The following is a 26,416-nucleotide window of genomic DNA, read 5'->3' on the forward strand; positions in this document are numbered from 1 at the left end:
AAACCTCCCCCCACCAGTGAACGCTCCATCCCTAGTTCTTGTCCCTCTAGGGCAACTGAGAACATCCAGACGTACCACACCCTGGGTGGTGGTGCAATTGAAGCCCAAATTCCTGGCCTCCAGGCCACAGTCAAAGCCCTTCCGGTGAAGAATCAGAGCTACCTCAGTTGACGGCAAAGAATCATCCTGGGAAGAAGCAAGCCTGTGTATCACATGGAAGCCCAGGGACTGCTGGAAAGCACCATCTGCTCGGTAGGCAGGGAAGGTTAGGGAAGTGGGCAAGGGTCATCTAGGCTGAGGGCTTTCCTTCTTTCCTCAGCTCTGCCCCGGCAGGACTCACCTCTCCTTGCAACGTTCGAAGGTTGAGAAGGTGGAAGTCGCAGGGCACAGTGGTCGAAAGAGGCAGAAAAGACTTCAGTGCTGGAGGGGGCAGTTTTTCCTGGACAAGTGGCATGGCCAGAACCTCAGCGTTCAGGTGCATGGAGGTCATGTGACTGAGCAGAGATGGAAAGCTCGTGGGCTGGTTCTCCTGGGCCTGCAGCAAGAATGAGAGAAGACTGGACGCAGCAGCAAAGGCCATGGGAGCCTCAGCTAAGAGGCTCGTTCAGGGGCCCGATGGTCCCACAGGAGCCCTCCAAAGTTGCCAAACTATTGGCTACTAAGCACTAGGCTGGGCTTACACACACACACAAACAGGGCGGGGAAGGGCCAAACTACATCACAAGACCAGATTTTACCTCTGGGCTTTCAGCCTTGCTGCTGGGGAAGACCAAGTCTCTCAGCATGGAGGCCAGTTTGGAAAAGAAGCTGGAGCTCTGGGGATGGGGGTAGGGGCGATGAGAATAGTAGGTTACCAGAGCGAAGGTCACTGCCTCAGGTCTACATCCCTCATGGACAGCTTTTGGTCACTGGTCATTTCCGGCGACAGTCCCTGACAGGGCTGAAGAGGAGCTGGCTCTGTATCAGTGCTTCCTGGGGCTATTTCTGCAGGATCCACCTACCTGCGTGCCTTTCTTTTCCTCAGATTAAGGCAGCAGGAAGCATGGATCTGTCTGGACTATCTCCTCTTGGGCTTCCTTTTATCTGCCTTGCTCTTAGCCCCTCTCTCAGGCCTTAATATCTCTTAGATGGATCTCTATATTTATTCCCAATAGAAACTTATCCCTCATTTTTTAATCTCCTCATTGGTTACTGATGGATCTTCTTTTCTCTGCCACTCCTGTTCTGGATTGTAGCTTGAAATCTGCCACGTGTATAAAATCACATCCGATAAGAAATGCTGACCACTGACTGGATGAAAGGAATGCTTTCTACTTTCTCTTCTGAAAAAGAGTGAAAGCATTTAAAGGGTGATGCATTTCACCTGGAAGAAGAGGAGATGGAGAGCATCAAAGCAGAGGGAATGGAAGGAAGAGGGAAGGCCACAAGGCTAGTTCAAAGTCTTTTCTTTTGCCACAGGTTACATAGGACTATGTTTAATGCACGAGATCTTCAACTCTGGGATCACGGCCAGGACTGCTCTGGTTTCCCAAATTCAGAGGAGAAAATTGGCTGGGTGCTTGATGGTGAGATGGGAGGTTTGGCCATGGAGGGACTTAGGACAATTTGCCAAACCCCTTCTGAATATGTGGGTCAATGAGATCTGTCTGCAGGCACGCAAAAGAATTCCCCAAGAAGTCAGATCCAGCTGGGGCAGCATCAAGGCTTCATACCTTGTTTACTGGGCTGAGTCGTTCCAGCAGGAGGCGGAAGCGGTTACAGGTCTGCTTGTTATCCTTCAGACCCTGTCCTAGTCCACGGTTATCATCTTGCATGAGACGCCGATCTAAAATCACCTCTAGCTGGCCTGCCAATTGGTGGAGAGAAAGGAAAGGCCCCCTCAGGGGGTGCCCGTCACATAGTCAGGATCCCTCTGAGCGCCACAGAAAGGAGGTCTGCTGTGCAAAATTAGCAAACTAAGCATTCTCCCTCTTGATCTTCTCCCAGGCCTCAGCCACAGCTCTCGTCCTTCTGAGTTGCCAAGCCTGGCCGCTGGGCACTTCTGAAGTCTGTTGTGCCCGTTCCATCACACTCACCGCTGCTGAGGCTGGAGACCCCCAAGGCCTGGGCTGTGTGCAGAGTCAGGCGGCTCTGCGTATCCTGGATGTAGGCCATGACTGGCATGGGATAGAAGTTGGCCTGGAGCGGCAGCTTCTTCAGGTACTGCCGGGGCTGGATCTGCGGGGCAGTCACAGTTGGCAAAGGGAGTGGGTGGCTTCTGCAGCTATACTAGGGATGGGGCAAAGGGCGGGTCCAAGCTTTCTTCCAGCTGTTTACCTGAAAGCCATTTAGGTCAGTGAAGAAACTGTCCTTATTCTCAATGCTGGTGCTGAAGCGCAGGGCCAGTTCCCTGTTGACGTGGTCTCGGATGTCAACCAGGCAGGAGATCTCCAGAGACAGGCCATCGACCCCTGTGGCCAGAAACGCAACATGAAGGGGGCTGCGCTGCCCTGCACAACCGCAGCCCCATCCCCACAGCACAGCCCAGGTTCTCACCTGGCACATTGTAGAGCCGGACCACCTCTTGGACGTGCTGGTAGTAAATGGCTGCTTCTGAAAAAAAGGGCCCCTCAGTCACCCGCACCACCGGTGGGTCCTTGGGGACGTAGGGCTGCAAAGAGGGAAAGAGGGAGGGAGGGAGCCAATGCGAGCAGGGAAATGGCTATGGTCCAGCTTAAATTGTTTCTAGGCTGCCTTTTACTAATGTGTAATGGTGATACATAATGCAATTTAAAAGCAATTATGCAAAGGCACATGTTTAAAAATGTTAACAACTAACAAGCTTTTTTTGGAGAAGTCTCTGACTCAAAAAAGCAGCTGCAGCTCTCCGGAAAGCTGGGAACCCTTAACACCTCTTTGTAGCACTTATCAGATACTGAGCAGAGCATTTTCCCCAGAAAAGGGACGAGTAAGTCATCCGTCAAAGCAAAGAAACAGTGCTGTTCCCACTGCAGCGGTCCAGGAGCCCAAAGGCATCTTGTGGCACCTCTGCCGAAGCACTCTCAGTGGGGCAGCAGAGATCGGTAGGCAGGGAGGGAGAGGCTGCTCTGTCAAGTCCAGCAAGGCAGGCTGAGGATAAATTGGCCTGAGGGAAACAGCTGCTCGCCACATGCTGGAAATGGATTTTGGTATGAAAAAGTTGTTCCAACTCCCACAAATGTTGCCCTCATGACCCAGGCAGCAGCTCCCATAAGAACACAAGCAGCGCCCTGCTGGATCAGACCTGGGCCCAGCTGGACCAGACGTCTGTTCTCTCAGCAGCCAGTCAGCTGCTGTGACTCCCTTGAATCGGTCCAACCCGTTTTTGAAGCCAGCCAAGCACTACATCTCATGGTGACAGATGGATAAGATGCCAGAGCAGCATATTCATCAGCCTGTCCCAAGGCGGGACCTCTTTCCCCTGCACCCCTTCCCAGATAAAGGTGAACAACCCCCAGCCCAGGCAGCCCCACTCAGACCTTAGCTTCGCCATCAGGCAGGAAAAGATAGGCACCGCTCTTGTCCTTGGTACTCCGGGTCCCATAGATGAGGAACTGGCTACTCAGCCGCTGCTCCTGTTTGTCACCAGCATGATGCACACTCTGCAGACAGCAAGCAGAGCACCAGTTAGTGCATCCCCTCCCTCCTGCCCTCCCCCTTTCCCTCCAGCCTCGTCCCATTTGCTGATCACCTTGAGTGAGCCACTCGACCCTGAGAAGCAAGCTCTCATGTGCTGATTCTCCAAGCAGAAATCTTCTGTGGCGGTGGACAGGACCTGGACGGGGAAGGCTTCATGCTTGTGCACAGCAAAGTCACGGCCGTGCAGGAAGAGGCGCACAGAAGATTTCAGTGTGTTGTGGCTGTCAAAAGACTTGATCAGTTGCAGGATGGTGAGGCCCAGCGCCGGCAGGCGTATTATGACAGACACCTGTCGATCAGAGCATAAAACAAGCCGGGCAGCAGCCCTCAGTGCTTCCAGGCCCACCCGTTCCATGCAGCGAAGGTTCAAACCAGAGCAACAGTTCTTCTATAAAGCCTGCAGAAGGGGGGGCGGGTGGAGCCTCTCAGGGAGAAGGCTGGGGCATCCAAGTCCCTCGGGAACCTTCAAGATTGAGACAGAAGCTTTCACACGCTGGAGGAGGCAGATTCCCGTCCACACAAGCTACTGTCCCTCTGGACCTGTGAGTCTTTAAAAAGCTCTCTGTTGGTCTTACAAGACCCGGCAACCCCTCACTTCCCTGCCAATCGCTCCCAAGCTACCTGGAAGACATCGGGCACCATGTCTGTGGCAGACTTCCACTGGGCACTGAGCTGCACGGCTAGGGGCTGCCCTTCCTCATTCAGGACACGGATCCGAGGGGTGTTCACTAGCAGGGACACCACGGTCAGGCGCTCTTGCTCCAGGGGGTTGAACACAACCACAAATCTGTGAGATAGAAGAGAGGTTAGCAAGCTCTGTTCCCTGGCTTCACCAGCAGCAGAACTCAGTTCAGCCTGGCCCCACACTTGGGACCTAGAAACCAGGCAGCTGTCCCTGGCTGGCTGCACCCCCCACCCCCCTTGTCCCACCTGGGTGTGGCATCCAGCTTGATCACCATTTTCTCTGGCAGGGAATCCTGATTGAGACGGGTCTCATCCTGGAAGGAAGAATCAGACTGAGTGCATCCCCAATAGGCCCCCACCCCTCTTATCTAACTCTGTTCCTCCAGGCATAAAGACAGAGGGAGATGGTAGCTCACTGCGCCAAGGAAGGGCACTGCCATGTCATAGTGGTAGGCCTCCTTGTCTGCCAGGACCAAGTAATGGGCAGCATTGATGATGACCCGCTTGGCATTCATCAGGGAGTGAAGCAGCCTGTGATGGAACAAGGAGAAGGTCAACCAGGCACCACGCTGGGGCTCTGCTGCACCTGCCCAGCAGCACAGGTTCATTCCTACCTGACACCATAGTCCACCACCACAGCTTCCTTGGCAGTGCCAGTAATGGCATCGTGATGCTGGAAGAGTCCCAGATTGCGCCGGGCATCTGTGAGCATGGCATAATCGGACAGTGGGTACTTGCTCTCCATGCCAGCATGGCGGGCGTGACTCAGGGCCAAACTGTACAAGATCTCAGCAGCCCTGTGGCAATGGGCAAGGAGGCCATTAGCTGTGCAATGCTGGGAGATGGTTCCCCAGCACAGCCCACCCCCGACAGGCCACTCACCGGAGATGGGCCTCAAGCACTCGGCCCATGCTCTTGTAGAAAGGCCGGGAAGTGTAGTAGCCTGTCCAGTAGTGGTCCTCCCGGTCTGCGTAGGAGAAGAAGTCCCCACTGAGCACTGGGAAGCCAGGCGGGCGTGTGCCTGGGACAACACCCATCTGCTTGTAGAGGGCATCGAAATAGTCTGAGAGCGTCCCAAACTGTGCCTGCAGGAGAGAATGAACATCGTGCTGAGTCTGGGAGCCTGAGGGAGGCACTGCCCAGAAGCAGCCTTCACCCTCGCCTGACCCTCTGTTCCTTTCCCAAAACCAGGCACCACACCTGCACGTGCAGCTCTGGGCGGGCATTCAGGAAGTCAAAGAGACGCTGGTAGTTGAGAAACTGGGCATCCCATTCCTGGGGCTTGTCGTAACGGAAGTCATCTCCCAGGGGCACCAGCAGGACGTTGCTTCGGAAGAGCTTGGACTTCTTCCGGTACTGGTCAAGCAGAAGCTGGGCCCTGGGAAGGGAGCAAGCAGAGCTGGCCAAAAATACCTCTGAGCCTGCTTAGAAGCCAGCGAATGCAGACGGGCACCATGCCTGCGGGCTGAATCACAGAGGGCAAGAAGCCCTGCCATGAGGGAAGCAGGAGAGGGAGAGCAATGCTACAGGTGTGCTGGATAGCTGGGATGGGCACCCAAGTCCCTCCCAGTCACTCACCGCTCAGCAACATTGCTGTTGGTGATGGCCTTGGGAGGGACTTTCCAGGGGCAGTTGATGCGCCCGCCTGGCAGCCTCTTGAAGTCAAACTGGCAGCAGATTTTCGGGTCAGGCCCACAAGTATGAGGCACGTCATAACTGTAGAAAGGCATCATGTGGCAGAGGAGGTCTGTGCTGGAGTCTGGATCTGGGAGGGCAAAACCAGAGTGGGATAACGCTCCTGTCAACACAACTGGCCCCTGCAGATCACGCTTGGGTGGCGCGCAAGGACCAGCGAGCCTAGCCCCACCCAGGCTGACGTGGGAGGCAATACAAGCCAGGGCTGCTGGGGGAGGAAGGGGAGCTCCTCCCTCACCCCAGCTCTGCCTCCAAAGGAACTCAAGGTTCTGGGTAGCTGCGAAGTGCTTCTTGACGGCATAGTGGACACGCTGGATGAGCATGCTGGTCAGATTAGCCCGGCGCAGGAGGTAAGGCATTGTGGCACTGTGACCAAAGGGATCCACTGCCCAGCCGGAGCGCGGCATCACCCCTGCCGAAGAGAGAGGAGTCACTGCCTAGGCCAGCCTTCCCAACCTCCTTCCCAACCCTTAAGCCCCCAGCCTTCCCTGCCGCCCAAGGACAGATGTTCCAAGGTCCAAGGCAGCCTTTCCAAGGCAACAGGACACTTCAAGACATTTTACCTCCTCCCCCACCAGATCAAGGAATGGTTGCTTTGCATGATGCCCTGGTTTCCACCTTCCCTTCAAAAATGTAATGGCCAGTTGTATATAGTCCAAACCACCCCTTTTAAGCTAAAATAGAACTTCCACAATCCAAATCCTTACATCAACAATTATCAGCCACTCCTTTGAGTATGGATGAGAACATAAAAGCAATTCTGGGTATGAGCACTAGGACTAGATGGATTTTCTATGGAATGGTATAAACATTTAATTTTTATACTTGCTCTTAAACTCCATCAACCGTACAGTGAGATTTTGAATGTGGCATTTTATCTTCTTTTTTCAATGAAGCATATATCACACATACTAAAAGCTAGTAAAGATTATACATTATATGTAAGCTATTGTCCTGTTTCATTGATTAATGTGGACATAAAATGTTAACTGCTGTTCACCAAGTGCTTTCTTCAGTAGACAAGAATGATAATATTTGCCTACTAGTGGATTTGATTGATTTGTACAAAGACAAAGCTGCAATTTATGGCTTGAATGAGAAAAAGCTTTTGATAAAACGTATAGACAGTGTATGTATGTTCCCTTAGGTGAATTTAATCTTCCCCAAGGACTTATAAAATTGTGGTGGTAGATTATACATGTAGCTCAAGGGTAGAGTGTTGGTTTGTAGGGGTTTTTTTTGAGATTTGTTGGTTAGTTGTGAAATGTATAATTGCCTATCCTACGAGCCTTGTATGTGATAGGATGGGCTGTGCTGTTGGGTGTTGTTGTTTCTGTGTGACTGATGCACCACCTGGTTCTTGTTATGTTGATGTGGTGCCAACTCCTCCTTACTGGTGTTAACAGTTGTGTGACAGAAGGGGATACCATTATGATCTATACTGTTTTCCCTTGTTGACCTTCGTGTATTTCTTTTGAAGAGTCCACAGATGGTGGTCTATGTCTATGTGTTTCTTGACTGCTAATCTGTTGGACTGCCAGGCCACTGCATTCTTTGACAAGAGTTAGAATTTCAACAGCCTCCCAGTTGAAGTAATGGTTGGGCTTGTCTGGGGACAGTGAAATTTAATGAAGTTTCAGTGTCTTCTAATTGCCAACTGTTGCTCAATGTGTTGCGCTAACCTCTTTCTTTGTTCCAGAAAGTGGCAATCACAGTCTATGGAATTATTTTGTAAATGACTCCTGCTCTGTCTTCTGGGGATGCAAGGTTCTTGGGTTTGGTGTAATGGTTAAGGCAGCAGGCTAGAAACTGGGAGACTGTGAGTTCTAGTCCCGTCTTACACGTGAGGCCAGCTGGGTGACCTTGGGCCAGTCATACTTTCTCAGCCCTAGGAAGAAGGCAATGGCAACCACTTCCAAAAAACCTTGCCAAGAAAACTGCAGGGAATTGTCCAGGCAGTTGCCAGGATTCTGTGTGCAGCCCTCAAATTGAAGGTGAAAATCAACAGTCTTTTTCCATCTACTTTTTCACTCTACAGTCCTAGACAAAGTTGTCCACTTCCTTCCTTGACTTTTGATTTGGTTCAAACCCTTGTGCTACTGGCAAGACAGTAACAGCTGTGGTAACTTGCATAACTCATTAGAATATACAGGTAGCCCTTGGTTAACAACCACTTGTTCAGCGACCGTTCAAATTTACAATGGCACTAAACAAGGGGACTTATAACAGGTTCTCACAGTTGCAGCTGTTGCAGTGTCCCTGTGGTCACATGCCTACAATTCAGGCACAGGTAATTACAACGGTTGCAGCATCCTGCAGTTATGTAATCACCATTTGTAACCTTCATTGGTGGCTTCTGACATGCAAAGTCAATGGAGAAGCCAGCAGGAGGTCACAAATAGTGTTCATGTGACTGTGGAACACTGCAACTGTGCAGGATTCATCTAACGACAGCAACTGGAACCGCTGCAACTTCCATCATAGGTCAACATGGTCACATGACTTCACACTTTACAACCGTGTTGCTCGGCGATGGAGTAGCCAGTCCCAATTACAGTCAGTAAGCAAGGACTACCTGTAAATTGTTATTATATGCTGATAGTATTTTCTTTTTATTTTTGAACTTCATACTTCAATTCCTGCTCTGATGCATCTGGTTAGCATGTTTGGGCAAACTGAAGGATACTTTAGTGTGTAAAGTTGAGAGAGCTGTGGCAAGAAAAGTCTCTCATTCCCCTGGCCAGTCGGGAGGCTTTGCTTTCCTGAAGAGGTCAAGACAGAAGTATCAGATGCTGGACAGGTGATTTTATCTTCAATTGCTGCTGGCCACTGGCTATGAGGGAAGCATTCACCCCCTGGCTCAGCTGGATCTGCAACTAAATCACTGGAGATCAGTTAGGAGCTGAAGCAACAGACCTTGGCATGGCCCTGAGGGGCCCCTCTTGGCTTCTTCCACCAATAGTTATTTTTGCCTAGTGGGGCTGAGTCAGTTATAGAGTCTAGCCGATTTGTGCTTTCTGCTTCTCCATTCTTAATTTTAATATGGGGGAAAGATCCAAAATGTTCTCCGGTCAGAACTTTTTGCTCACGTGGAGTGGGCAGCCATGCTTTTTTTCCTTTTGGGATACTCTCTAGTCCTATCACTGTAATAGCAGCAGGCAGAGGCTGCCTGTCTTTGACCTCACCCGTCCAGTTTTAGAATTCTTATCCATTATACAAGTTTAATAGCATTTGTTTCCCACCAGTTCTTTCCTTTTTTTAAGACACACATGTTGGAGTTCTAAATTTTGTTGCTGATAGTCCTTCCTTTTTATTCTCATATACTGGGCTACCCTTCATATTAAGTGCCTCCTCCTCATCTCACAAATCAGAGAGTCTCTGGTGGCACCTTTTCAATGTTATTAAAATGCATAAGCTTTCGTGAGCTATGTGGCTTTCATGGAGGTAAGAGGAAGAGCAGGGCACAATGAACTCCCTCCAATAAGAACACCGATGGGAGGAACCCAGGCTAAACAGAAACCAGTAGATTATATATTCATAGCTCCAATTTCTTCTCCTGAGTCAGGTATCTGGTGATGTTCCAGTTTGAATGAAGAGTGACCACCTCCCCTTAACCTTACAGCTCACAGAAGACCACATGTACCCCCTTATGCTCCTCAACAAAAGACAGGGTGCAAGTCTAATAAGTAATAATGAAAAAATAAATGTGAGTCAGAAGAGATTGAAATGGTCAGAGGTGGTTGTAGGTGCAGTGCAAAATGCCTTACAGGGTGCAAGGATGATGTATTGGAAAGCTACTGCCTTGTCATATTCTGATGCCTTCAGGGATATTTATGATTGGTGTTCAATAACTTAAAACTGTATTTGTGTAAACCAGCTCAAATTCCAAAAGCCTTCGTTTGACCAAAACTGCAGTTACATCAGGACAGACGACTAATTCTTTACAGAAAGCAAAGGCACATAGTGGATAAATGTCAAGTTTAAAAAAAAAAAAGTGGGAATACACAGTCTGGCAGGAATTGGAGAGGGCATACAATAATCATAATAAATTGATTTAGATAAATAAATAAATAATGAAAAATGATTTGGGGATTTAATTTCCCACGAATCTAGAGAAGGCAGAACCCCAACAGAAACACTAGATGGTTTTACAGTTCTAACAAATCTTTGTAGAGCAGATGGAGAATATCTAGGAAAAGCTGGAGAATCTTTTAGAGCAGGAGGGAATCTCCTGGTTACAGGAGAAGAAAGTTTACACATGGTGTAAGGATACAAGTATGCAAATGCCTATTGATTGAGCTGGAACACTGCCCCAAAAATCCGAATAAACGGGGGAGTAAGACAGGGATGCATTTTGGCTCCCTTCTTCTGTTTTTACATCAGCACTATTATAATGAAGTTTTCCTTTCCTCCTTTTTTCCCCGCATCCTGGGTAAATAGAAAGTTTCTATACAATTGCAAGCAGATGACAGAACACAACCTGCTACGCTCCTGTGTCACTGGGGTAATGTCATGGTATGTGGGAATGACCTTGGGAGACAGGAGGAAGAGTCGCAGACTAGGCAACAGTCAGATAAGAGGTAGCTGAGCCCACAGAAGGAATGGGGGTGCGGCAAACATCTCAGAAGGGAACTCCCTAGTTTCTTGGACTGTAATGGTGAGGGGGGAGAGATTACTGTCAGACTTGCAAGATTCTGTTAATGTAACCTTACAAAAGTTACAGCTAGTACTTCTGTGTGTGCTTCTTGTCTGGACTACCTCGCAAGGCTGACAAGTTTTCATTATTATCGTTATTGTTATTATATTTTTATCCCACCTTCTCTCTCTCTCGATAAATTGATAAATCGATAAATCTATGGAGAGAGAGAGAGAGATAAAACTCAAGGTGGCGAACATACCTATGGCAGAGCTGAGTGGCTATTCGACTATTCCAAGACAGAAATTGTTGTATTTGCCAAAAAGCCAAAAGACATAAATGGGTTCTTAATTGAAATAGATGAATATTAATTTCTCACAGGTTCTGTCCTGGAAATATATTATTCATATATTAAATGCAAAGATCCACGGAAGCTGCTCTTGCCCCTTCTCCAAAAAAGGCTGAAATAAAGATCTTCAAATGGGAAGGGGACTCTCTACATGGAGTGGAGATCTGGAGATGGAGGCCATAGAATACATTGGAAGCCATTCAGAAGAAATACGTAAGAGGCATCTGCTTCCCCACTGCCTTGCTGAGAATGGAAGTGGGTCTTCTGCCCATTACGATCCTCCTCTGACATCACAGATTGGTTGATATGCCTGATTCGCCCCTAGCTAAATAATCTCTATATTGGTGGTACATATGTTTATTCATGTTGACTTTGTTTGGAAGCTTTATTAACTTTAAATATACAGTACCTGTCTCAAGGATGAGACTTGTGGCTGAGCTGTCTTTCCTGTGTTGGTTTTGCAGGAATGGATGAGCCTTGACACTTGTTGGGCAGGCAAGCTGTTGCCAATGGAGGCAAACCTTGCCTGCGCATCCTGCTCCCCACGGCCTGAGGTGGGTCAGCCTCTCTAATCAAGAAAACACAGACTCTCCCATGGAAGGTCTTCCTCCTGAAGCAAAATTGCAGAAGGGCTCAAAAGCCACCTTTCTGACTGTTTGCTTCTCTCTGATACAATATCCTGAATTACAGATAGCAGCCTGAGAGCTACTGGAGTGTCCCCAGGTACAAAGATAGGATTTTTCCCAAATGGCACAACTCCCCTACCCAGTGATACCGTCACCAGTACTTCTGCCTGGCCCTAGCACACAGTTGGCCTTGGCCATAACACTCACCAATGTTCTTCTCAAGCCACTGATGCCCTTCAAGGAGCTGGTCAATCATGGCAAAATAGTGGGAATTAGCTTCATCTGGCATCACCCAACCTCCTGTAGCCATCTCTAGCTGCCCATTCCCTATAAGCCTGCGAACAAGAGATCTGTGTCAAAAACTCTCCAAAGTAGGGGAGTGCAAAAACATTTCAAAACGTTTGAATGTTCAAAAGGTTTTGAGTTCAAAATGGGTTGGTCCAACCATTTCCAAAGTGTTTCATTCAAAACAGCCCCATTATAAGTTCATTTAAATTCAAAACTTTCCTGGAATGGTTGGAACATTGTGCTTTAAAGCTGAAACAGAGCATTTTGAGCTAGAAATGTTCATGGGTGAAACGTTTGCACCATCCTGCCCACTCAAGCAACAGACTAGATATTCTTTGAGAGTGATTCAAACTTTTAAAAATTGGTCAAAATATCTCAGAACAAAACAACATCCAGAGACAGATTGTACCACATGGTTAATTATAAAATACAGTTAACAGATCACAATGGCAGTATTCACATAATACCCAAGCCAGACAAACTCCCTTATGGCTTAACATGATGGCCTGGTTCATGCAACATGTTAAGACACAGCAGTATGGTGCCAAAGAAGGAATGGTCATACAGGAGGATGAAGTGAAAGTTTTGGGATAAATGAAAGAAACTTGTGAAGGTCAGTGAAAGTGGAGGTAAATGGAAGCGAATGGAGATCTTGACAGAAAATTTAAGTGGTGGAGTTGAAGCCCTGGGTCCTTGCTGTGGAGGAATGAGAAGAGGTGGTGGGGGAAAAGCAAGAACTAGGGCTGGTTGGACATTGCAGGCCCCCGGAAGAAGGCTCAGCAGGGAGCACGCAGCAACAGCATGCAGCAGCAAGGTGTGACAGTGGGGCCTGGAGCTGCTTTATCGAGGGAAGCAGCACTGATGGTGGAGAGGAGGGAGAATCAAGACAGGGCAGCTGAAAGGTGCTGGAGGTCAGGTAGGAGTGACTGCTCCATGCAGTATTGTGCTGCAACAGATACTGAAGGTAGCAGAAGGAGGGTCAGAAATTTAGGATAGTTTTTTTCTTTTTTGATGCAAGCGGTGTGACTGCCAAGGCTGGGCATATCTGCTGGAGTGGCCACCATCCAGACACTGGCAGCCTCCTTTGGACACTATCATCATCATCATCATAATAAAAAGTTTATTACAGTCATAGACCAATACAACTAAAAATGCACATAACATGTCTACTTAAATATCTTAAATATAATGATGTCAAGTAAAATCTATATCATAAGTATAATTTGGCCACCTAAATATTATTTATACATGAAGTCAAACGGCCTATCCTATAATGTTATTTATTACACTACATGATTATTACTCCTTAAATTATAATATCCTACCATTATTAATCGTTAGCTAAAATAAGGTGATGATAAAATGATATCTAAAATTGAAATGTGTTGGTGATATTTCTGTCTGTTTTTTCATGATCACCTACTTAGTCCACCCGTGCCAAATCGATTCCACTCAGCAAGGCCCCCTGACTCTCAAAGTAGTATTTTCAGGTCTCTTTGGGAACTCTTAATGCAAACTAAAATACTAGTTGGCTATAATCCATTACTGCAAAACCTTTCAGCAGCTTCCTATCTGATGTTGACGGATCTTTATTGCTGCCGCGCAGAACCTGGCTACCTGTGCTGTAACGTAAGGCCGGTCATCCATGAGAAGCATTTGAAGATAATCTGATTCTTGACGGCCAGGCTGCTTGCTGATCAGGGGTGTGAGCAATTTACTCCGTGGGACTTGGTAAAAGATACAGCGGAGGAGAACATGGCCCATGTCTTCTACTTCCTTGGCATCACAAGGGCAAAGTCTTGCAGCTAATGGAATTTTTTTGTATTTGCCATCCAGCACCGCTGAAGGAAGAACATGGCAACGGGCTAGAGAGAATGCTTTCCGCTGACTGGGGGACACTATCATGTTTCAAAGGTGCTTGTGAAATAAATGGTCATAATGAGGAGACATCTAAGAGACTGGCTGAGTCTTGGTAGCTGTCTGTTGGGTACTTGAGGTCTGAGATGGCTGGCAAGCAACACCTCAGGCATTCTGGCTATTCAGGGAAAGAGAGATGCCTAGAGAGGACCCCCAGGCATGGTTATTGGGGAACCATAGAAGGAGATAGGGTATTGATAAAGATCAGATCGATGGTGGGCAGAGGAAGATATGGCAGGAGGCAAGAGGCAGGCTGTTTTTGGGGAAGTGGCATTGGTTGTTTGAGACTAAGTCCCACTTGCACCCCCATGTCCTCAACCCACAAGCCAGATTACCAAGTCCTCAGAAGCCCTGGCCTCTGGTTGTCATTGCTGAATACCAGTTCTCTCTGTGATAAATTTCTCCTCATCCACAAGCTCACTCTGCACAAGAGGGTAGACTGACCTGGATTACCAAGATGGGCAAAGAACAAGGTGTACCCTCTCTGAAACGTGCCTATCCTGATTTGGGGTTTGGTGAGAACTGCAAAGCCAGAACAGGGGAGATGGCTATTATCATCTGCCAAACTCTGCAGATGATCAGAGGCAGTATTCCAGAGACAAACAGATGTGAGGTCTTGCTTGTGAAGTTGGATTCAAGGATAAGCCAAGACTGCCATTACCGTACCAGTCTCCCCACTCAACCCTCCCACCAACCCAAGGAAGCTCCTTGGTTTACTGAAGAGCTCCAAGAAATAAAGGGGAGAAGGTTGGGAGTCAGGTGCCTTGTTCTGCAGTGGTTCTGCAATGCACTCTACATGGAGCTTTCCTGAAGATCACCTAGAAGTTACAGCTGGTCTAGAATGTACCTTGTGGTTTGTCCACTAACACTTCTACTGTGAGAGCTGCCCTGGTTACCAGTTGGCTTCCAGATGCTATTCAAAGTTCTGCTTTTCACCTCTAAAGTCCTTCATGGGTTAGGATCTGAGTATCTTCAGGACTGCCTATTCTCAGTGGTACCTGTCCATCCAATAAGTTCAGGAAGGATAGTCTCCCTCCATGTCCTATCCTTTAGAGATGCCATCAGCAAGAATCACAGGGGCAGATCTTTCTTAGCATTACCCCTAAAATTCATATAGGCCATTCTTGCTGGGATTTAGGGTTAGGCCTGTTCTAGCAGGCCTTGAGTTTCCTCCTCCTGCAGTGGGATTATTTATTTCATTGCTATTGTTTATTGGCACCAGTAACAGATGCAGCAGTTTACTTTTCTTTATTGTTTATCTTTATTGTTTTAACCTTGTTCAGGTATGTAAGCTCTTCACAGTTGACATCAGGTGAAGCAGCATATAAGTCAAATAAATAAGTAGGATTTGTTTGAGTGTGAGATAGCCATGTGTAAACCATGCTTTATACAGTTTAGCCAATGAATGATATGCAAAGTCCAAGAGTTAAAAGCAATCATCATTACATCACTATAATCGTTGATTATAAGAAGTGAAATATACAAAATACATCACAAATGTTCCACACTATTTTCAGAACCTAATAAAATGCATAGCTTAAGACTGCCAAAACAGATCTTAACAGACCAGGAGCATTACAAAATCCTCACTTGAAGCTAACGTGACAACATTATAGGGGCCTGGCAAGGCTTGGGGGAATCTCCTCTGAGGGAGTTCACTTCCTGTTCAAGTACCTGCCCAAGAAGGGGATGCTTGCCTGGCGTGGCCAACTCTGTCTTCTGGATCTAAGGGAGGTTTCTTCTTAGAATACTGGGACCGCCTCCTCTATCCCTGAAAGCTGCCAGCAACCTCTTCTCTGCTAAATGTACTCATCCCTGGGATCAAGGGGTAAGCGAAGATGCCACTCTTCTACTAGCTCCCTTCCACCTTTCTAAGGCCATAGATACTGAGAGCTGTTCAGCCTTAAAGGACCAGATACCAGATTACACTTATGGCTACTACCACATCTGTGGCATCTTTTGTCAGTTGCTTGTTCAGCCATGCGGGTAGATTATTTATCAACGTGTTAAAAAAAAAAGAGACTAGTTATAATACAAAACCCCACTTGACTTGACTCCATGTTCCCAATCTATTCAGCAGAACGTCTTTCACAAATACTGGTGGCACATAGAATTAATTTGAGATTTGCCTCCCTTTGGTTCACCTCCACAGCCAGGTGTTCTCCAGTGGACCATTTCAATAGGGATACATAAACTGAAGTCCCCAAGGCCCTTCTGGAATTGCCACCAAATTGTAATTTTTAATGGGACAGAAGAGGACAATGATGATCTATTTTGGCTGTGTTCCACATCACATTTAACCAGATCAGTTAAAGCTCTACCAGCTTCATTTACACAACACGCTTCGTGTTAAACTTGACTGGGTATGTTGTGTTGTGTTTACTTAGCCCTTTGGGTCAACCTGTGGTTCAATATAGTGTGCAAATCCAGAAAAATGGGTTAATTTGGTGAAAGTTTAAAAGTACTGTGGAAATGCAGACCTGGTGTGAGAATAAGTGAGATTACCTGTTGTTAATAACTGTTATTCTATGGCTACTTCACTGATTCCTTGCTCCCTCTTAAGAACACCACTATGTTTCATATATAATATTATTTCTCCGCCTAGGGATTAATTGTATGTATTCAGCGAATGAATCTGTCTTCTTTGCATTTTCTGGCTTGATATCTCTATGCCATCTTTTCTATCGTTCTCTTACATTTTTGATCTTTCTTTGTAAATTTTTGAAACCAGAAATAATTGTTTCCTGCTAATTCTCTCCATTCCACCAGGTTTCTGCGGTCAATACTTTTCTTGCTAAAATGAAGTGATGCTCCCAACTCCTACTGACTTTTCATAATTTTGGTATAAAGGTGGACAAAAAACCAATTCCCAAATTCTCTGATGAAATTTGGGAGCAAATTTTTGTCAGCTTTTGTGGATGACAGAGTAAACACAAAAAACTTTACAATGTCCAAGTTAGTTATGGAGGCATTCTTGCTCATGGACTCTATTGCTCTTAAAACAATTTCACATCTTTTGCCACAGTGTATTTCCTCAGATACGTATCCATATAGGGTTACCTCTGTGGCTGAAGTCCTTAACTTACTGCACCAGGTTTTTTCATGGCATGAATGAGGCCACTAAGGACAGATGCATTACACTCAACCCATTATATGATCTTTCTGAAATTATGTCCCCCAAATTCTAAAAGCAGAAAAAAAATAAATCACCCGTTACCTGCGGACTGCAGCTCGTTTCTGGCTGCTGATGTTGTCCCACCATTTGGAAAAGAAAGAGATTTCAGACCAGATGAAGCGCCGCCGTGGGTCTTCCTGCAGCTTCATCACCATATTGTTCAGAATGTGCTGTGTCTGGTCAACATAGTATTTGTCAAATGTCTTGATCCAGCCTTTGAGTAAGAGATGAAGGAGCATTATAGCACATCCATCAAAAATATACACACTAGCTCTTGACAAAAAAAGGACATGTCAGGAAAAGAAATTAAACAAGAATATGCTACTGTTGTCTCAGTTTGCTACACAATTGTCATCATATCATTTAAAGGAATTGTAAAATGCTGAATATTATTGAAATAAATTGGTTTTTATGAAGGTAGACTTTGCAGTAACATGTCCATGGCACAGGTTTGAAGAATCTGGAGAAGGACCAGGTAAAGTTTTGGTGTATCAATGAAAGCAACAACACACTTTTATCCTAATGATTCAGGATAAACATTATTTATTACTGCAATGCACATGCTGCTTCATATCCAGAGAGTCTGAGCATATCAGATTTAAAAACAAAAATCAAATAATAAATGTATAACCGATCAGTCCGATGCATCACCATTTGGAGACAGCATCTTACTCATGTCCAAATGCCCAAAGAGCCATGTTTTTATGGCTCTCTGAAAATTCACTAAAGAGGGGGCGGTCCAGATCTCTGGGAATAAGCTGTTCCAAAGTAATGGGGGCCACCACTGAGCAGATCGAGCCTAGGATCCTGAAGATGCCATTTCTTCAGTGGTGGGGCCTCAACAAGCTCTTTCTCCCAGATCTTACTGGACAGGCAGATTCAGCTTGGAGAAGGGATAGCTGGGGGAGGGCTGGAGAAAAAGGGAATGGGGGCAAAAAGGGATAGCTAATCTTTCTTCATTTTTCACAAATTCAATCATAAATGGGTCGGTTGGTAGGACAGCTGAGATTTCTCTATTGATAAGTTTGCTTTGCAGAAATGTTAAGCAAGACAGGAATAGCTGGAGTGTAATAGGACACCGGGTGGACAATATAGAATAGTTTCCTTATGCAATCCTGTAACAAGAACTAGAATCAATAAATATATTGATCCTTCCTTCAATCCATAAGGTTATGTTACAGAAAATACATAAACCAGAAAATATTAAGGATAAATATTTGGGAGGCAATTTTTTTACAGAAAGGTTAGGGTTAGGGATAGCCATCTTATTTAAAGCTAATACAGACTTTATGATAGATAGAAAAGATTCAAAACCATTGAGAGGGAAGGTTTAATTTTATTAAAGGGAAGTTTGATAATAAAACCACAACAAGCAGCAAATCAGAATCAATCAGGGTTTATATATATCCCTAGGTTTCTACATCTGCATCAAACTGCAATCTTAAATGCTAAATAATGTTTTCTATTAAATGCTAAAGATTCTCTTCTATTTTTTGCATATTTATAAACGCTGGGAAAACAGAAGACAAATTTTAGATCTGAGTTTAATTTTGATGACAAAAGCCCGTTCACTCATTTTTGGTGTTTTAATTGCCATTTAATTTGCAAGCAAAAAAAAACATTCAGCTCAGAACTTGAAAAAAAATTCCAAAAAATGGTAGAGAACATTGTTAACCACAAAATGGGATGCCATGAAGGCACTGATAAGTAATGAATGTATAAGTGAAATGAGCAGGATCAGAAAGAAATCTGCACAGATGATGAACACATTATCTTCAGAAACTAAGGATTTATGGATAAAATATACTAGAAAACGTTCCATTAACACCATAAGCAACTGGAAAGGAAAATAACTCACTATTTTAGAAACTGACAAAATATCAACCCAAATTGTATTTTTAACACAAAAATACTACAAATTCGACAATAAAACCTCAAAATTATTGGCAAATAAGCTTTAAAAATTAAAGAAAAGAGTATTTTATTTATTATTAAATTTATATATAAAGCCAATGAAAGATACTAAAGCCACACCATCACAAATACTAAAAATATTAGTAAAAAGTACTCAATACTTGTACTCCATTTTCACAGTAAGAAACTGATTTTGTTTTTAAAAATATTAAAAATGGGAAATCTCTAGGTCCTGATAGGTTAACAGGTTCTATAAGACATTTATAGATATTATTACACCAGAATTCTTGTCATTAAGCAATGCGCCGCATCAGGGAGGTCTTCCCTTACCCTGGCACAACTCTAAAATAAGCTTAATTCTTAAACCAGGTAAAGATTCACTAGAAGTTTCTTCTTACAGACCTAAACCCCTCCTTAATGTTGATCATAAATTATATACTAAACTACTAGCCAATCATCTTAAACAAATTATGGGAAAAATTATATGCCCTGATCAGTCAGTCTTCATTCCAAAAATGTATCTAGCCTCATCAGAAAACTCTTAAATATTACAGTATTCCTGTTTATAAAATTAGTATGTCAGATATCTAGAAATTAATATCACATAATACATTAGCAAACTGTTGAATAATAATTTTTTCCCAATATGGTAGAAAATAAAAAATGAAAATCTGGAATTAGAAATATTTAAATATTTTGGGTCAAATTGTGGCAGTAAAAATTATGACTCTTTCAACAATATATTATTTTTATTTCAAACTCTTCCAGTAGAAGTGCTGAATAAAACAGTAACACTATGGCAAAGAAAATTGAACTTCTGAGGTCTATATATGATCTTTCCATTTACTTTATTAAAACAGAAAAGATCATATATAGGCCTCAGAAACCAGGAGAATGGAGAATTCCATTTTTTAAATTATATTATTAGCTAGCACAATTGTGACATATTATTCCCTTCATATTGGACAATGGATACAGCTAGAAAATATACAGAAGACAAATTATGGTTTTGAGCCAGGTGTTTTTTCTTCCAAAAAACTTCATAAACATTGATAATATAAATAATATTTTCACAAAAGCTACACTTTAGGTTTGGGAAGAAAGGATACAGAGTTTTGATAAAGGGCATCTCTCCTCTAACACTTTTTTGGTATACCCAGAATTCTATAATCAGGGCAGGTTAACACAACCAACACCTCGGAGAGATCTCAGTTGCAACAGAGGAAGAGACTTCTACAATAAGAAGAAGAGACTGAGTTACAAGGAGGTATAACTCCCATCTATCTTGGCTAACATGGCTCCAACTATAATCCTTTTCAAAAAAGGATATGATGGAGTCAGCATCTCATTGTCCATTACTTTTAAAAAATTAATCATTAATTACCCTTCCCAACCCAAAGGAACAATATAAAAAATTTATAGGTTATTATTAGAATTGGAGGTGGGTGACCTCCTTGCAGGTTTCAAAGAAACATGGGATACAGATTTAGGGAAACGAACAGAGTTGGTGAAGTTGAAAACACTTTGGAAATCAGATGGTTCTATACAAGAGACACAGTGGAAGAAATCACATCTCTGGCATTTAACTACAACTAGACTAGCACAAGTATCTCAGTTATTCAGTAAACTGTTGGAGGGATTGCAGTCAGAAGGAAACACGTTTTTCATATGTGGTAGACTTGTAAATAAATGGTACCTTATGGGAAAACACTATTCAAAGAAGTTAGAATAACTAAACAAAAAGTAGCACGTGTTCCAGAGTTGGGCTTATTACATATTTTTGACAGAGGTAACTGTAAACAAAACAAAAATGAATTTATTGTAGTCTTACTTCTGGCTGCTAAATCGAAAATTGCTCAAAAATTCAATTTTTTAAAAGATAACCTATCACTGAACAACTGGTGTGCTAAGGTATGGCCAGTTGTTCTTTTGGAAAAGGTTCCTGACAACATTCGTATACTGACTTCTCAGCGAAAAATAAAATCAACTCCTTGAAGGGATCACAGAGATATCCAAGCCCTGAGCTATATAGGCCTTTAAAGATGACAAGCAGCAACTTGAATTATATCAGAAACAAACTGGCAGCCATTGTAGTTCCCATAGTAGTGGTATTCACAGGTGAACGTCAGTGCATCCAGGATGTTGCATGTTGCACCAGAATCTTCTGGATGGTGTTCAAAGGATGACCCATTTAAAGCACATTGCAGTAATTCAGCTATGAGATGACAAGCACGTGAGTAACTGTGATAAAGCCTCCTGATCCAGGAAAGGCCGCAACTGGCACAAAGATGCATTAATTGTTCAAAGTCCCTCCTGATCATGGTCTCCACCTGCTGTTCAAGCAGAAACCATGAGTCCAGAAGGACCCTCCCAGCTCGAAAGATGAACTGTCTCTGGACTCAGTCTGCACCCAAATCCACAGCCACTCTGCCTTAGTAGGATTCAATGTAAACCTGTTTCTTCCCATCCAGACGCTAACAGCCTCCAGGCACCAAATCAGGACCATCACCTCATCTCTTGCCCATTTCTCACCCTAGATGACCTTCCCAATAGTTTCGTAGAGAAGAGGGAGGAGAACTGAGCTCTGCAGCATCTTGTAACAGAATGGCTGGGGACTTGACCTCTTCCCCCCACCCCAAGTGAAACTGGCCGGTCAGAAAGGAAGAACAGTGCCCCTCATTCCCAACCCTCAGTCAGTCCAGGAGGATATCCTGGGCATTTGTACCAAAGGTCACCAAAAGGTCCAAGAGAAGCTGGACAGTCACTCTCTCTCCATCCCAATCCCGCCAAAGATCACCAATGAAAAAGACCAATGAGATTCCAGTTCCACCCTCAGGTTTGAATCCTGACTGAAAAGGTCCAAATAATCTGATTCATCCAAAGCTCTCTGCAACTATAGTTGAACCACCTTTTCAACAGCCTTGCCTAAGAAGGAAAGACTGAAGACTGGTTGACAGTCATCTACAATGGCTGGAGCAATGACAGTTACTTGAAGAGACACTATTGCCTCTTTCAAGGTAGGAGACAACCCTTCACTCGAGGATACATTTACGAACACCAGCACGCAGCCTCCTATCACCAGCCAGGGAGGGCAGAGATCTAATCTACAAGTGGCAGAGTTAACAACACGGAGGACCTCCTCAGGATCCATAAGACAAAACCTCTGTCATCTTATCTGGATTTGCCCAAAGTTCAATCAACTCTGAGCAAATGTGAGCAAGTTTATCCTCCGGATGCTTAGCAAATTTATTGCAGCAGCCCAGCAAACAATTTTTGGCTCAATTGTCCCTAATAGGGACCAAGCCACTTTAAACAATGCTGCTGGGCCGCTAGCTGTGGATGGAATAAAAGCAGAGAAGTACTATAAGCTCGCTTTGCTGCTCTTGCTGCCATAGTGTTAGCTTGAAATTACACTCCTATCATATTTTGATCACATTCATTCTTCATCTTACAGCATCATCAGTCTAGGCATCTCTTCTTCATCTCTTGTGCTCCCATGGGTCAGACTAGAGGGAGGCTGGGAGCAATCATGTCAAGCACTGCCAACAACCTCTTGTTCCAGAGGTCAACCAGGCACTCAACATTGCCACTCGGGCTTTGGGAAGTGCCCTTTGGAAACCCACAGTATCCACTAGGCATCTGGGTTATCAAATAAGTCCTTCCTCCTTACAGAGGTCTATGGCATTGCTTAATTCTATGAAAATCAGAGAGCGATCTGACAGTAAGGAATTAATGGAAATGTTCTCCAGGTCACATCTCAGCTATTCCAAGACAACAGCCAGATCTAACGTGTGGCCAGTGATCACCTGGGATAAACCCTCAGTTCTCATGGTGGTCATGAACTCACAAGCCACTTCTTCCTTTCTCTTCCCTTTCCTTCCCTCTCCTCCCCAGGGAGGATAAATCAAACTCCCGCAGAGCCAAAAGTCTAGGGAATGTGGAGGCAAGCAGCTCAGATAAGGAAGGTGTGCAGCAGGGAAGCAGTTCAACAGCCACCCCCCAAACTTATTCCTTAAGTCCAAACTCACAAATAGTGCCTCACATCCAGTTATCTGCAGAACGGTACTTCTGGTCACCTGCAGATCCGGATGACAGTCACCCCCCACTCTTCTCTTGGGGCTATCGGGGCCTCCACTCCTGAACCCCAGATGGGCACACCTCTGAGAGGAGAAAACGCCTCCTCACCCAGCCAGGTCTTGAGATCTGTCCTCTCAACCGAGATCAAATCATGGATGAATGCGGATTTATTACAGGGCATTTAAGAACATCCACTATCTGGATGGACGGGGTAAGGAGGGTAGATAAAAAAAATTCTGAAGACATTAATATTTCAAAAATTTCAAAAATTTTTTTTTTAAAGATAAAGATTGATGGGAAAAAGAACAGCTGCAAAAAATAAGCTATTTTCTGAGCCAACCTTAGCATAATAAATTATACTATTGATAGTTTGAGAAAGGGTAAATCACTAGGGCAGGTGACCTTCCCATAGAATAATATAAAGCATATAAAAATATTTTAATTTCAAGAAAGGGTAAATCACTAGGGCAGGTGACTTTCCCATAGAATAATATAAAGCATATAAAAATATTTTAATTTCAAGATTTATGATGTTATCAGGTTGTGTTGAAATTTAGTATTTAGCACCTTCTTCAAGTGAAGTTTATCTTACAATAATTACTAAACCAGGTAAAAATTATACATATTAGGCTAGGTGTAGGCTAAGATCATATAGGTGTAGATCTATTTCACTAATTATTTAAAATATTAGCTGGAATCCTTGATAAATAGATGTCACCCTTTCAAGGAAGACCACATCAGGAAACAGATGCCACAAGAAATCCTGGAATTATGCTTCACTGATATAGGTTATAATTACAGAGTCTCTTCCCCTTCTCCCCCTCTTATGCCAAGAAAGTCAAGGCAGGGCAATCTTGAGTTTCCTTCTCACCCCTTCCTAAGTTCATGTTTTCCTAATGGCCGCCACATATTTCCTTTGCTCTACCTCCATGCTAGAAGGTACTTGCAAACTTTATACATGTGGATCAAGAGTTTTTTGTTTTAGACAAGGAGCTGATTATCTGAGATTAGTCAACTGTCTAGCTTTAAATAATGCTAAGGTAGATCTGCTGTAATTATTTCATTGGATATAGGCAAGGCCTTCGATAAAATATATTAGCACCTTCTTTTCTGTTCTTTCAAAATTATATTTTCCTTAGCAATTTTTAAAATGGATTCATTCTTTATTCTTTGCTTTTATTCTTTGCTCAAACCACAAACATGGAGCCATGGGATTTTATCTAAGACCGTTTTTATTCGAGGGAGCAGCCCAGCAGATTTGTCCTCTCAGTCCCCTTTATTCTCTGCTTGGAGCTTGGGGATTCTCAGGTTTTGCAGTCTGGCAGGAGAAGTGCCACCCATGGTTTACTGTTTACAGACAAGAAGTATAAATTACTCAATTTCTACACTTTCCAGATGTAAAGGGAAGATGTAAAGGGATCCTGTAAGGTTGGTTTAATAAGGGGGAGAATCCCCCCCCCATGAACCATCTTGGAACTGGCATACATGCCACCTCTTGCAAGCTGAAGGGAGTCTGTTCCTGCAAAAAGCATGGAAATCCCCCATCTTCTATTCTGAACCCCAAGGGAACCCGGGATGCCACAGCATCCCTCTCGGATCTCTGATTCCAAAAGCTCACTAAAAAAGCAGCCAATGCCTGACAATCCAACCCCCAAAGAACAACAGACCGCCTCGGTCTGGGCCACAGTTAAGCACCTTATCCCACAGGAGCCTCTTCCTAACATTCAGCCTACTTCTGTCTTCGCTTTGAAATCCTCTCCTCCCTATCAACACAGAGCCAATCCACCATGCACACTGTTAGGCATCGTCCCTGGCAAAGAGCAACGGCACCTCTGCTTCAATGTTCTTCAGGTGCTCCAGCCCTTCATCAAAAAGCTCTTTGCTTCATGTTCAGCCAAACCATCTTCCCTGCAGTTTTTAATAATTAATTGTAGGTTTGAGCAAGCAAACACATCGCCTCCTTCTTCTACCTAGTAATTCTTCAAAGGAGATCATATCACTTCCTACATTTCCTCATAGGATGAGGTTTCCAGGCTCCCCATGTGTGCTGAATCCAGTTCCATATGTCACATCATAGGAGAGAAAATAATAAGGCTGAGGCACATTCAGAAGTGAACCATCCAAAAACCTGTATTGCCAGGTGCAATGGCCCCAGGAGCACCAGCGCACCCAGTCAGGCCTTCCAAGATGGGGACCAAGAGCCCAGGGTCCAGGAAACCCAAGAATCCCTAGAAAACTCTTCGAGGGCCCTCCTATATTGGGCATCCCAGGGAAAACAAAAAAATGGGTGCTGTGGCACACCCTGAGTCCTTCAGGAAGGCCCTGAGTTCAGCATGCCAAGCAGCAGCATCTCCAGTCTTATGGGGGCCACTAGTGTGTTTGACATCTTGGGAGCATGGCCCAGCCAATTACAAAATGGCTGCCACATTCAAAGTAGCCTGTGAAGGGTTACCAGTTTCCCTAAAGGCAAACTTAGGAGGTTTCTCTCCTGGCCACTCTCCCTAGTCCCTGGATATTTATTATACCAACTACAAGGTGAAGACGGTAATTTTGTGAACAAAGCCCTGGGTTGCAACTACCCATCCTTTTTATTTTCTAAGGACATCTCTGGGACCTGATTGAAATTCTTGGAAATCTAGAGGCATTCTTGGTTCTGGTGCTTTGCTTTGCAGCATGCCAGCCTTTTTTTGAAAGTTGTTCAAAATAATCTTTAAACAGTAGTAGAGTGGGGCAGTAGGCCCCAAGGGAAACTTCGGCAGGCCCCTTGGGGAACCCAGTGCTAAAAGTTTGTACTGTCATGGCATCTCTGTTTATCTCCAAGAGAAGACTGCTCTGCCACCTGAGCTTTGGGGAGTGGTGAACAGTTGCTTAAAGTGAAAGTGGGTACACCTTTATAGCCTCAGGTTTATCTTCTGGGCAGCCCATGGGTTTTGGTGCCCCCCGCATCAAGCTGACCCTCAGTCTGTTGCTTTCCCTTTGTGGGCATGGCCTCTGCAGGAGGAAAAGGTGACCAGGGAGGTGTGGCAAGGGCCCCCTCTGCACAAAGCATGAGAGGGAGGTGAGCTGTGGGATGCCAGAGGAGGAATGCCCGCATCCACAACTGGCCTTGCACTTCCCTTATGGCACTGCCCTTTCTGGGACAGGCATCCGAAAGCCACCAATCTGGGCACCCAGAAGAGACTGACTAGAAGGAATTAGGCCACTTGTTTCTTCAGGAAGAGAGCTTAGCAGCAAAATCCACCCAGAAGGGGAGCTCCAAAGTGGCTTCCCTGCATATTCCACATTCAGAGCAATGAACTTTGTTTCTTGCATTCATTGTTTTAAGGATTTTTGGTTTTACTGTGATAATTTCAGCCTTTTTTCCCTAATTCTCTTCTAACCCGCTTGCTCTGGGCTCC

General features: G+C 44.8%; 1 protein-coding gene across 4 annotated transcripts in view; it reads right to left on the reverse strand.

Moving 5' to 3' along the window:
• The window catches only part of MAN2A2 (mannosidase alpha class 2A member 2), a 33,987-nt gene that overhangs the window by 1,944 nt on the left and 5,627 nt on the right, over positions 1-26,416 (reverse strand). For 2 of the 4 annotated variants that reach the window (XM_088139291.1, XM_088139288.1), the window contains 19 exons: positions 17,070-17,241; positions 11,855-11,982; positions 6,275-6,448; positions 5,920-6,106; positions 5,542-5,719; positions 5,224-5,426; positions 4,956-5,138; positions 4,758-4,872; positions 4,588-4,655; positions 4,279-4,444; positions 3,710-3,946; positions 3,498-3,620; positions 2,536-2,650; positions 2,317-2,450; positions 2,076-2,217; positions 1,713-1,846; positions 738-815; positions 341-535; positions 76-186 (listed from right to left, as the gene is read on the reverse strand). In XM_088139291.1, the coding sequence (XP_087995417.1) occupies positions 76-186; positions 341-535; positions 738-815; positions 1,713-1,846; positions 2,076-2,217; positions 2,317-2,450; positions 2,536-2,650; positions 3,498-3,620; positions 3,710-3,946; positions 4,279-4,444; positions 4,588-4,655; positions 4,758-4,872; positions 4,956-5,138; positions 5,224-5,426; positions 5,542-5,719; positions 5,920-6,106; positions 6,275-6,448; positions 11,855-11,982; positions 17,070-17,241 (2,843 nt within the window). The remainder of the gene's footprint in view (positions 1-75; positions 187-340; positions 536-737; positions 816-1,712; positions 1,847-2,075; positions 2,218-2,316; positions 2,451-2,535; positions 2,651-3,497; positions 3,621-3,709; positions 3,947-4,278; positions 4,445-4,587; positions 4,656-4,757; positions 4,873-4,955; positions 5,139-5,223; positions 5,427-5,541; positions 5,720-5,919; positions 6,107-6,274; positions 6,449-11,854; positions 11,983-17,069; positions 17,242-26,416) is intronic. The other 2 variants (XM_088139289.1, XM_088139290.1) reach the window with 2 other exon arrangements.

This window comes from Python bivittatus, unplaced genomic scaffold (assembly GCF_059951505.1).
Source record: "Python bivittatus isolate LINGU-HERP-01145 unplaced genomic scaffold, Pbiv_v1 ctg000210_np1212, whole genome shotgun sequence".
NCBI classification, from domain to species: Eukaryota; Metazoa; Chordata; class Lepidosauria; order Squamata; family Pythonidae; genus Python; species Python bivittatus.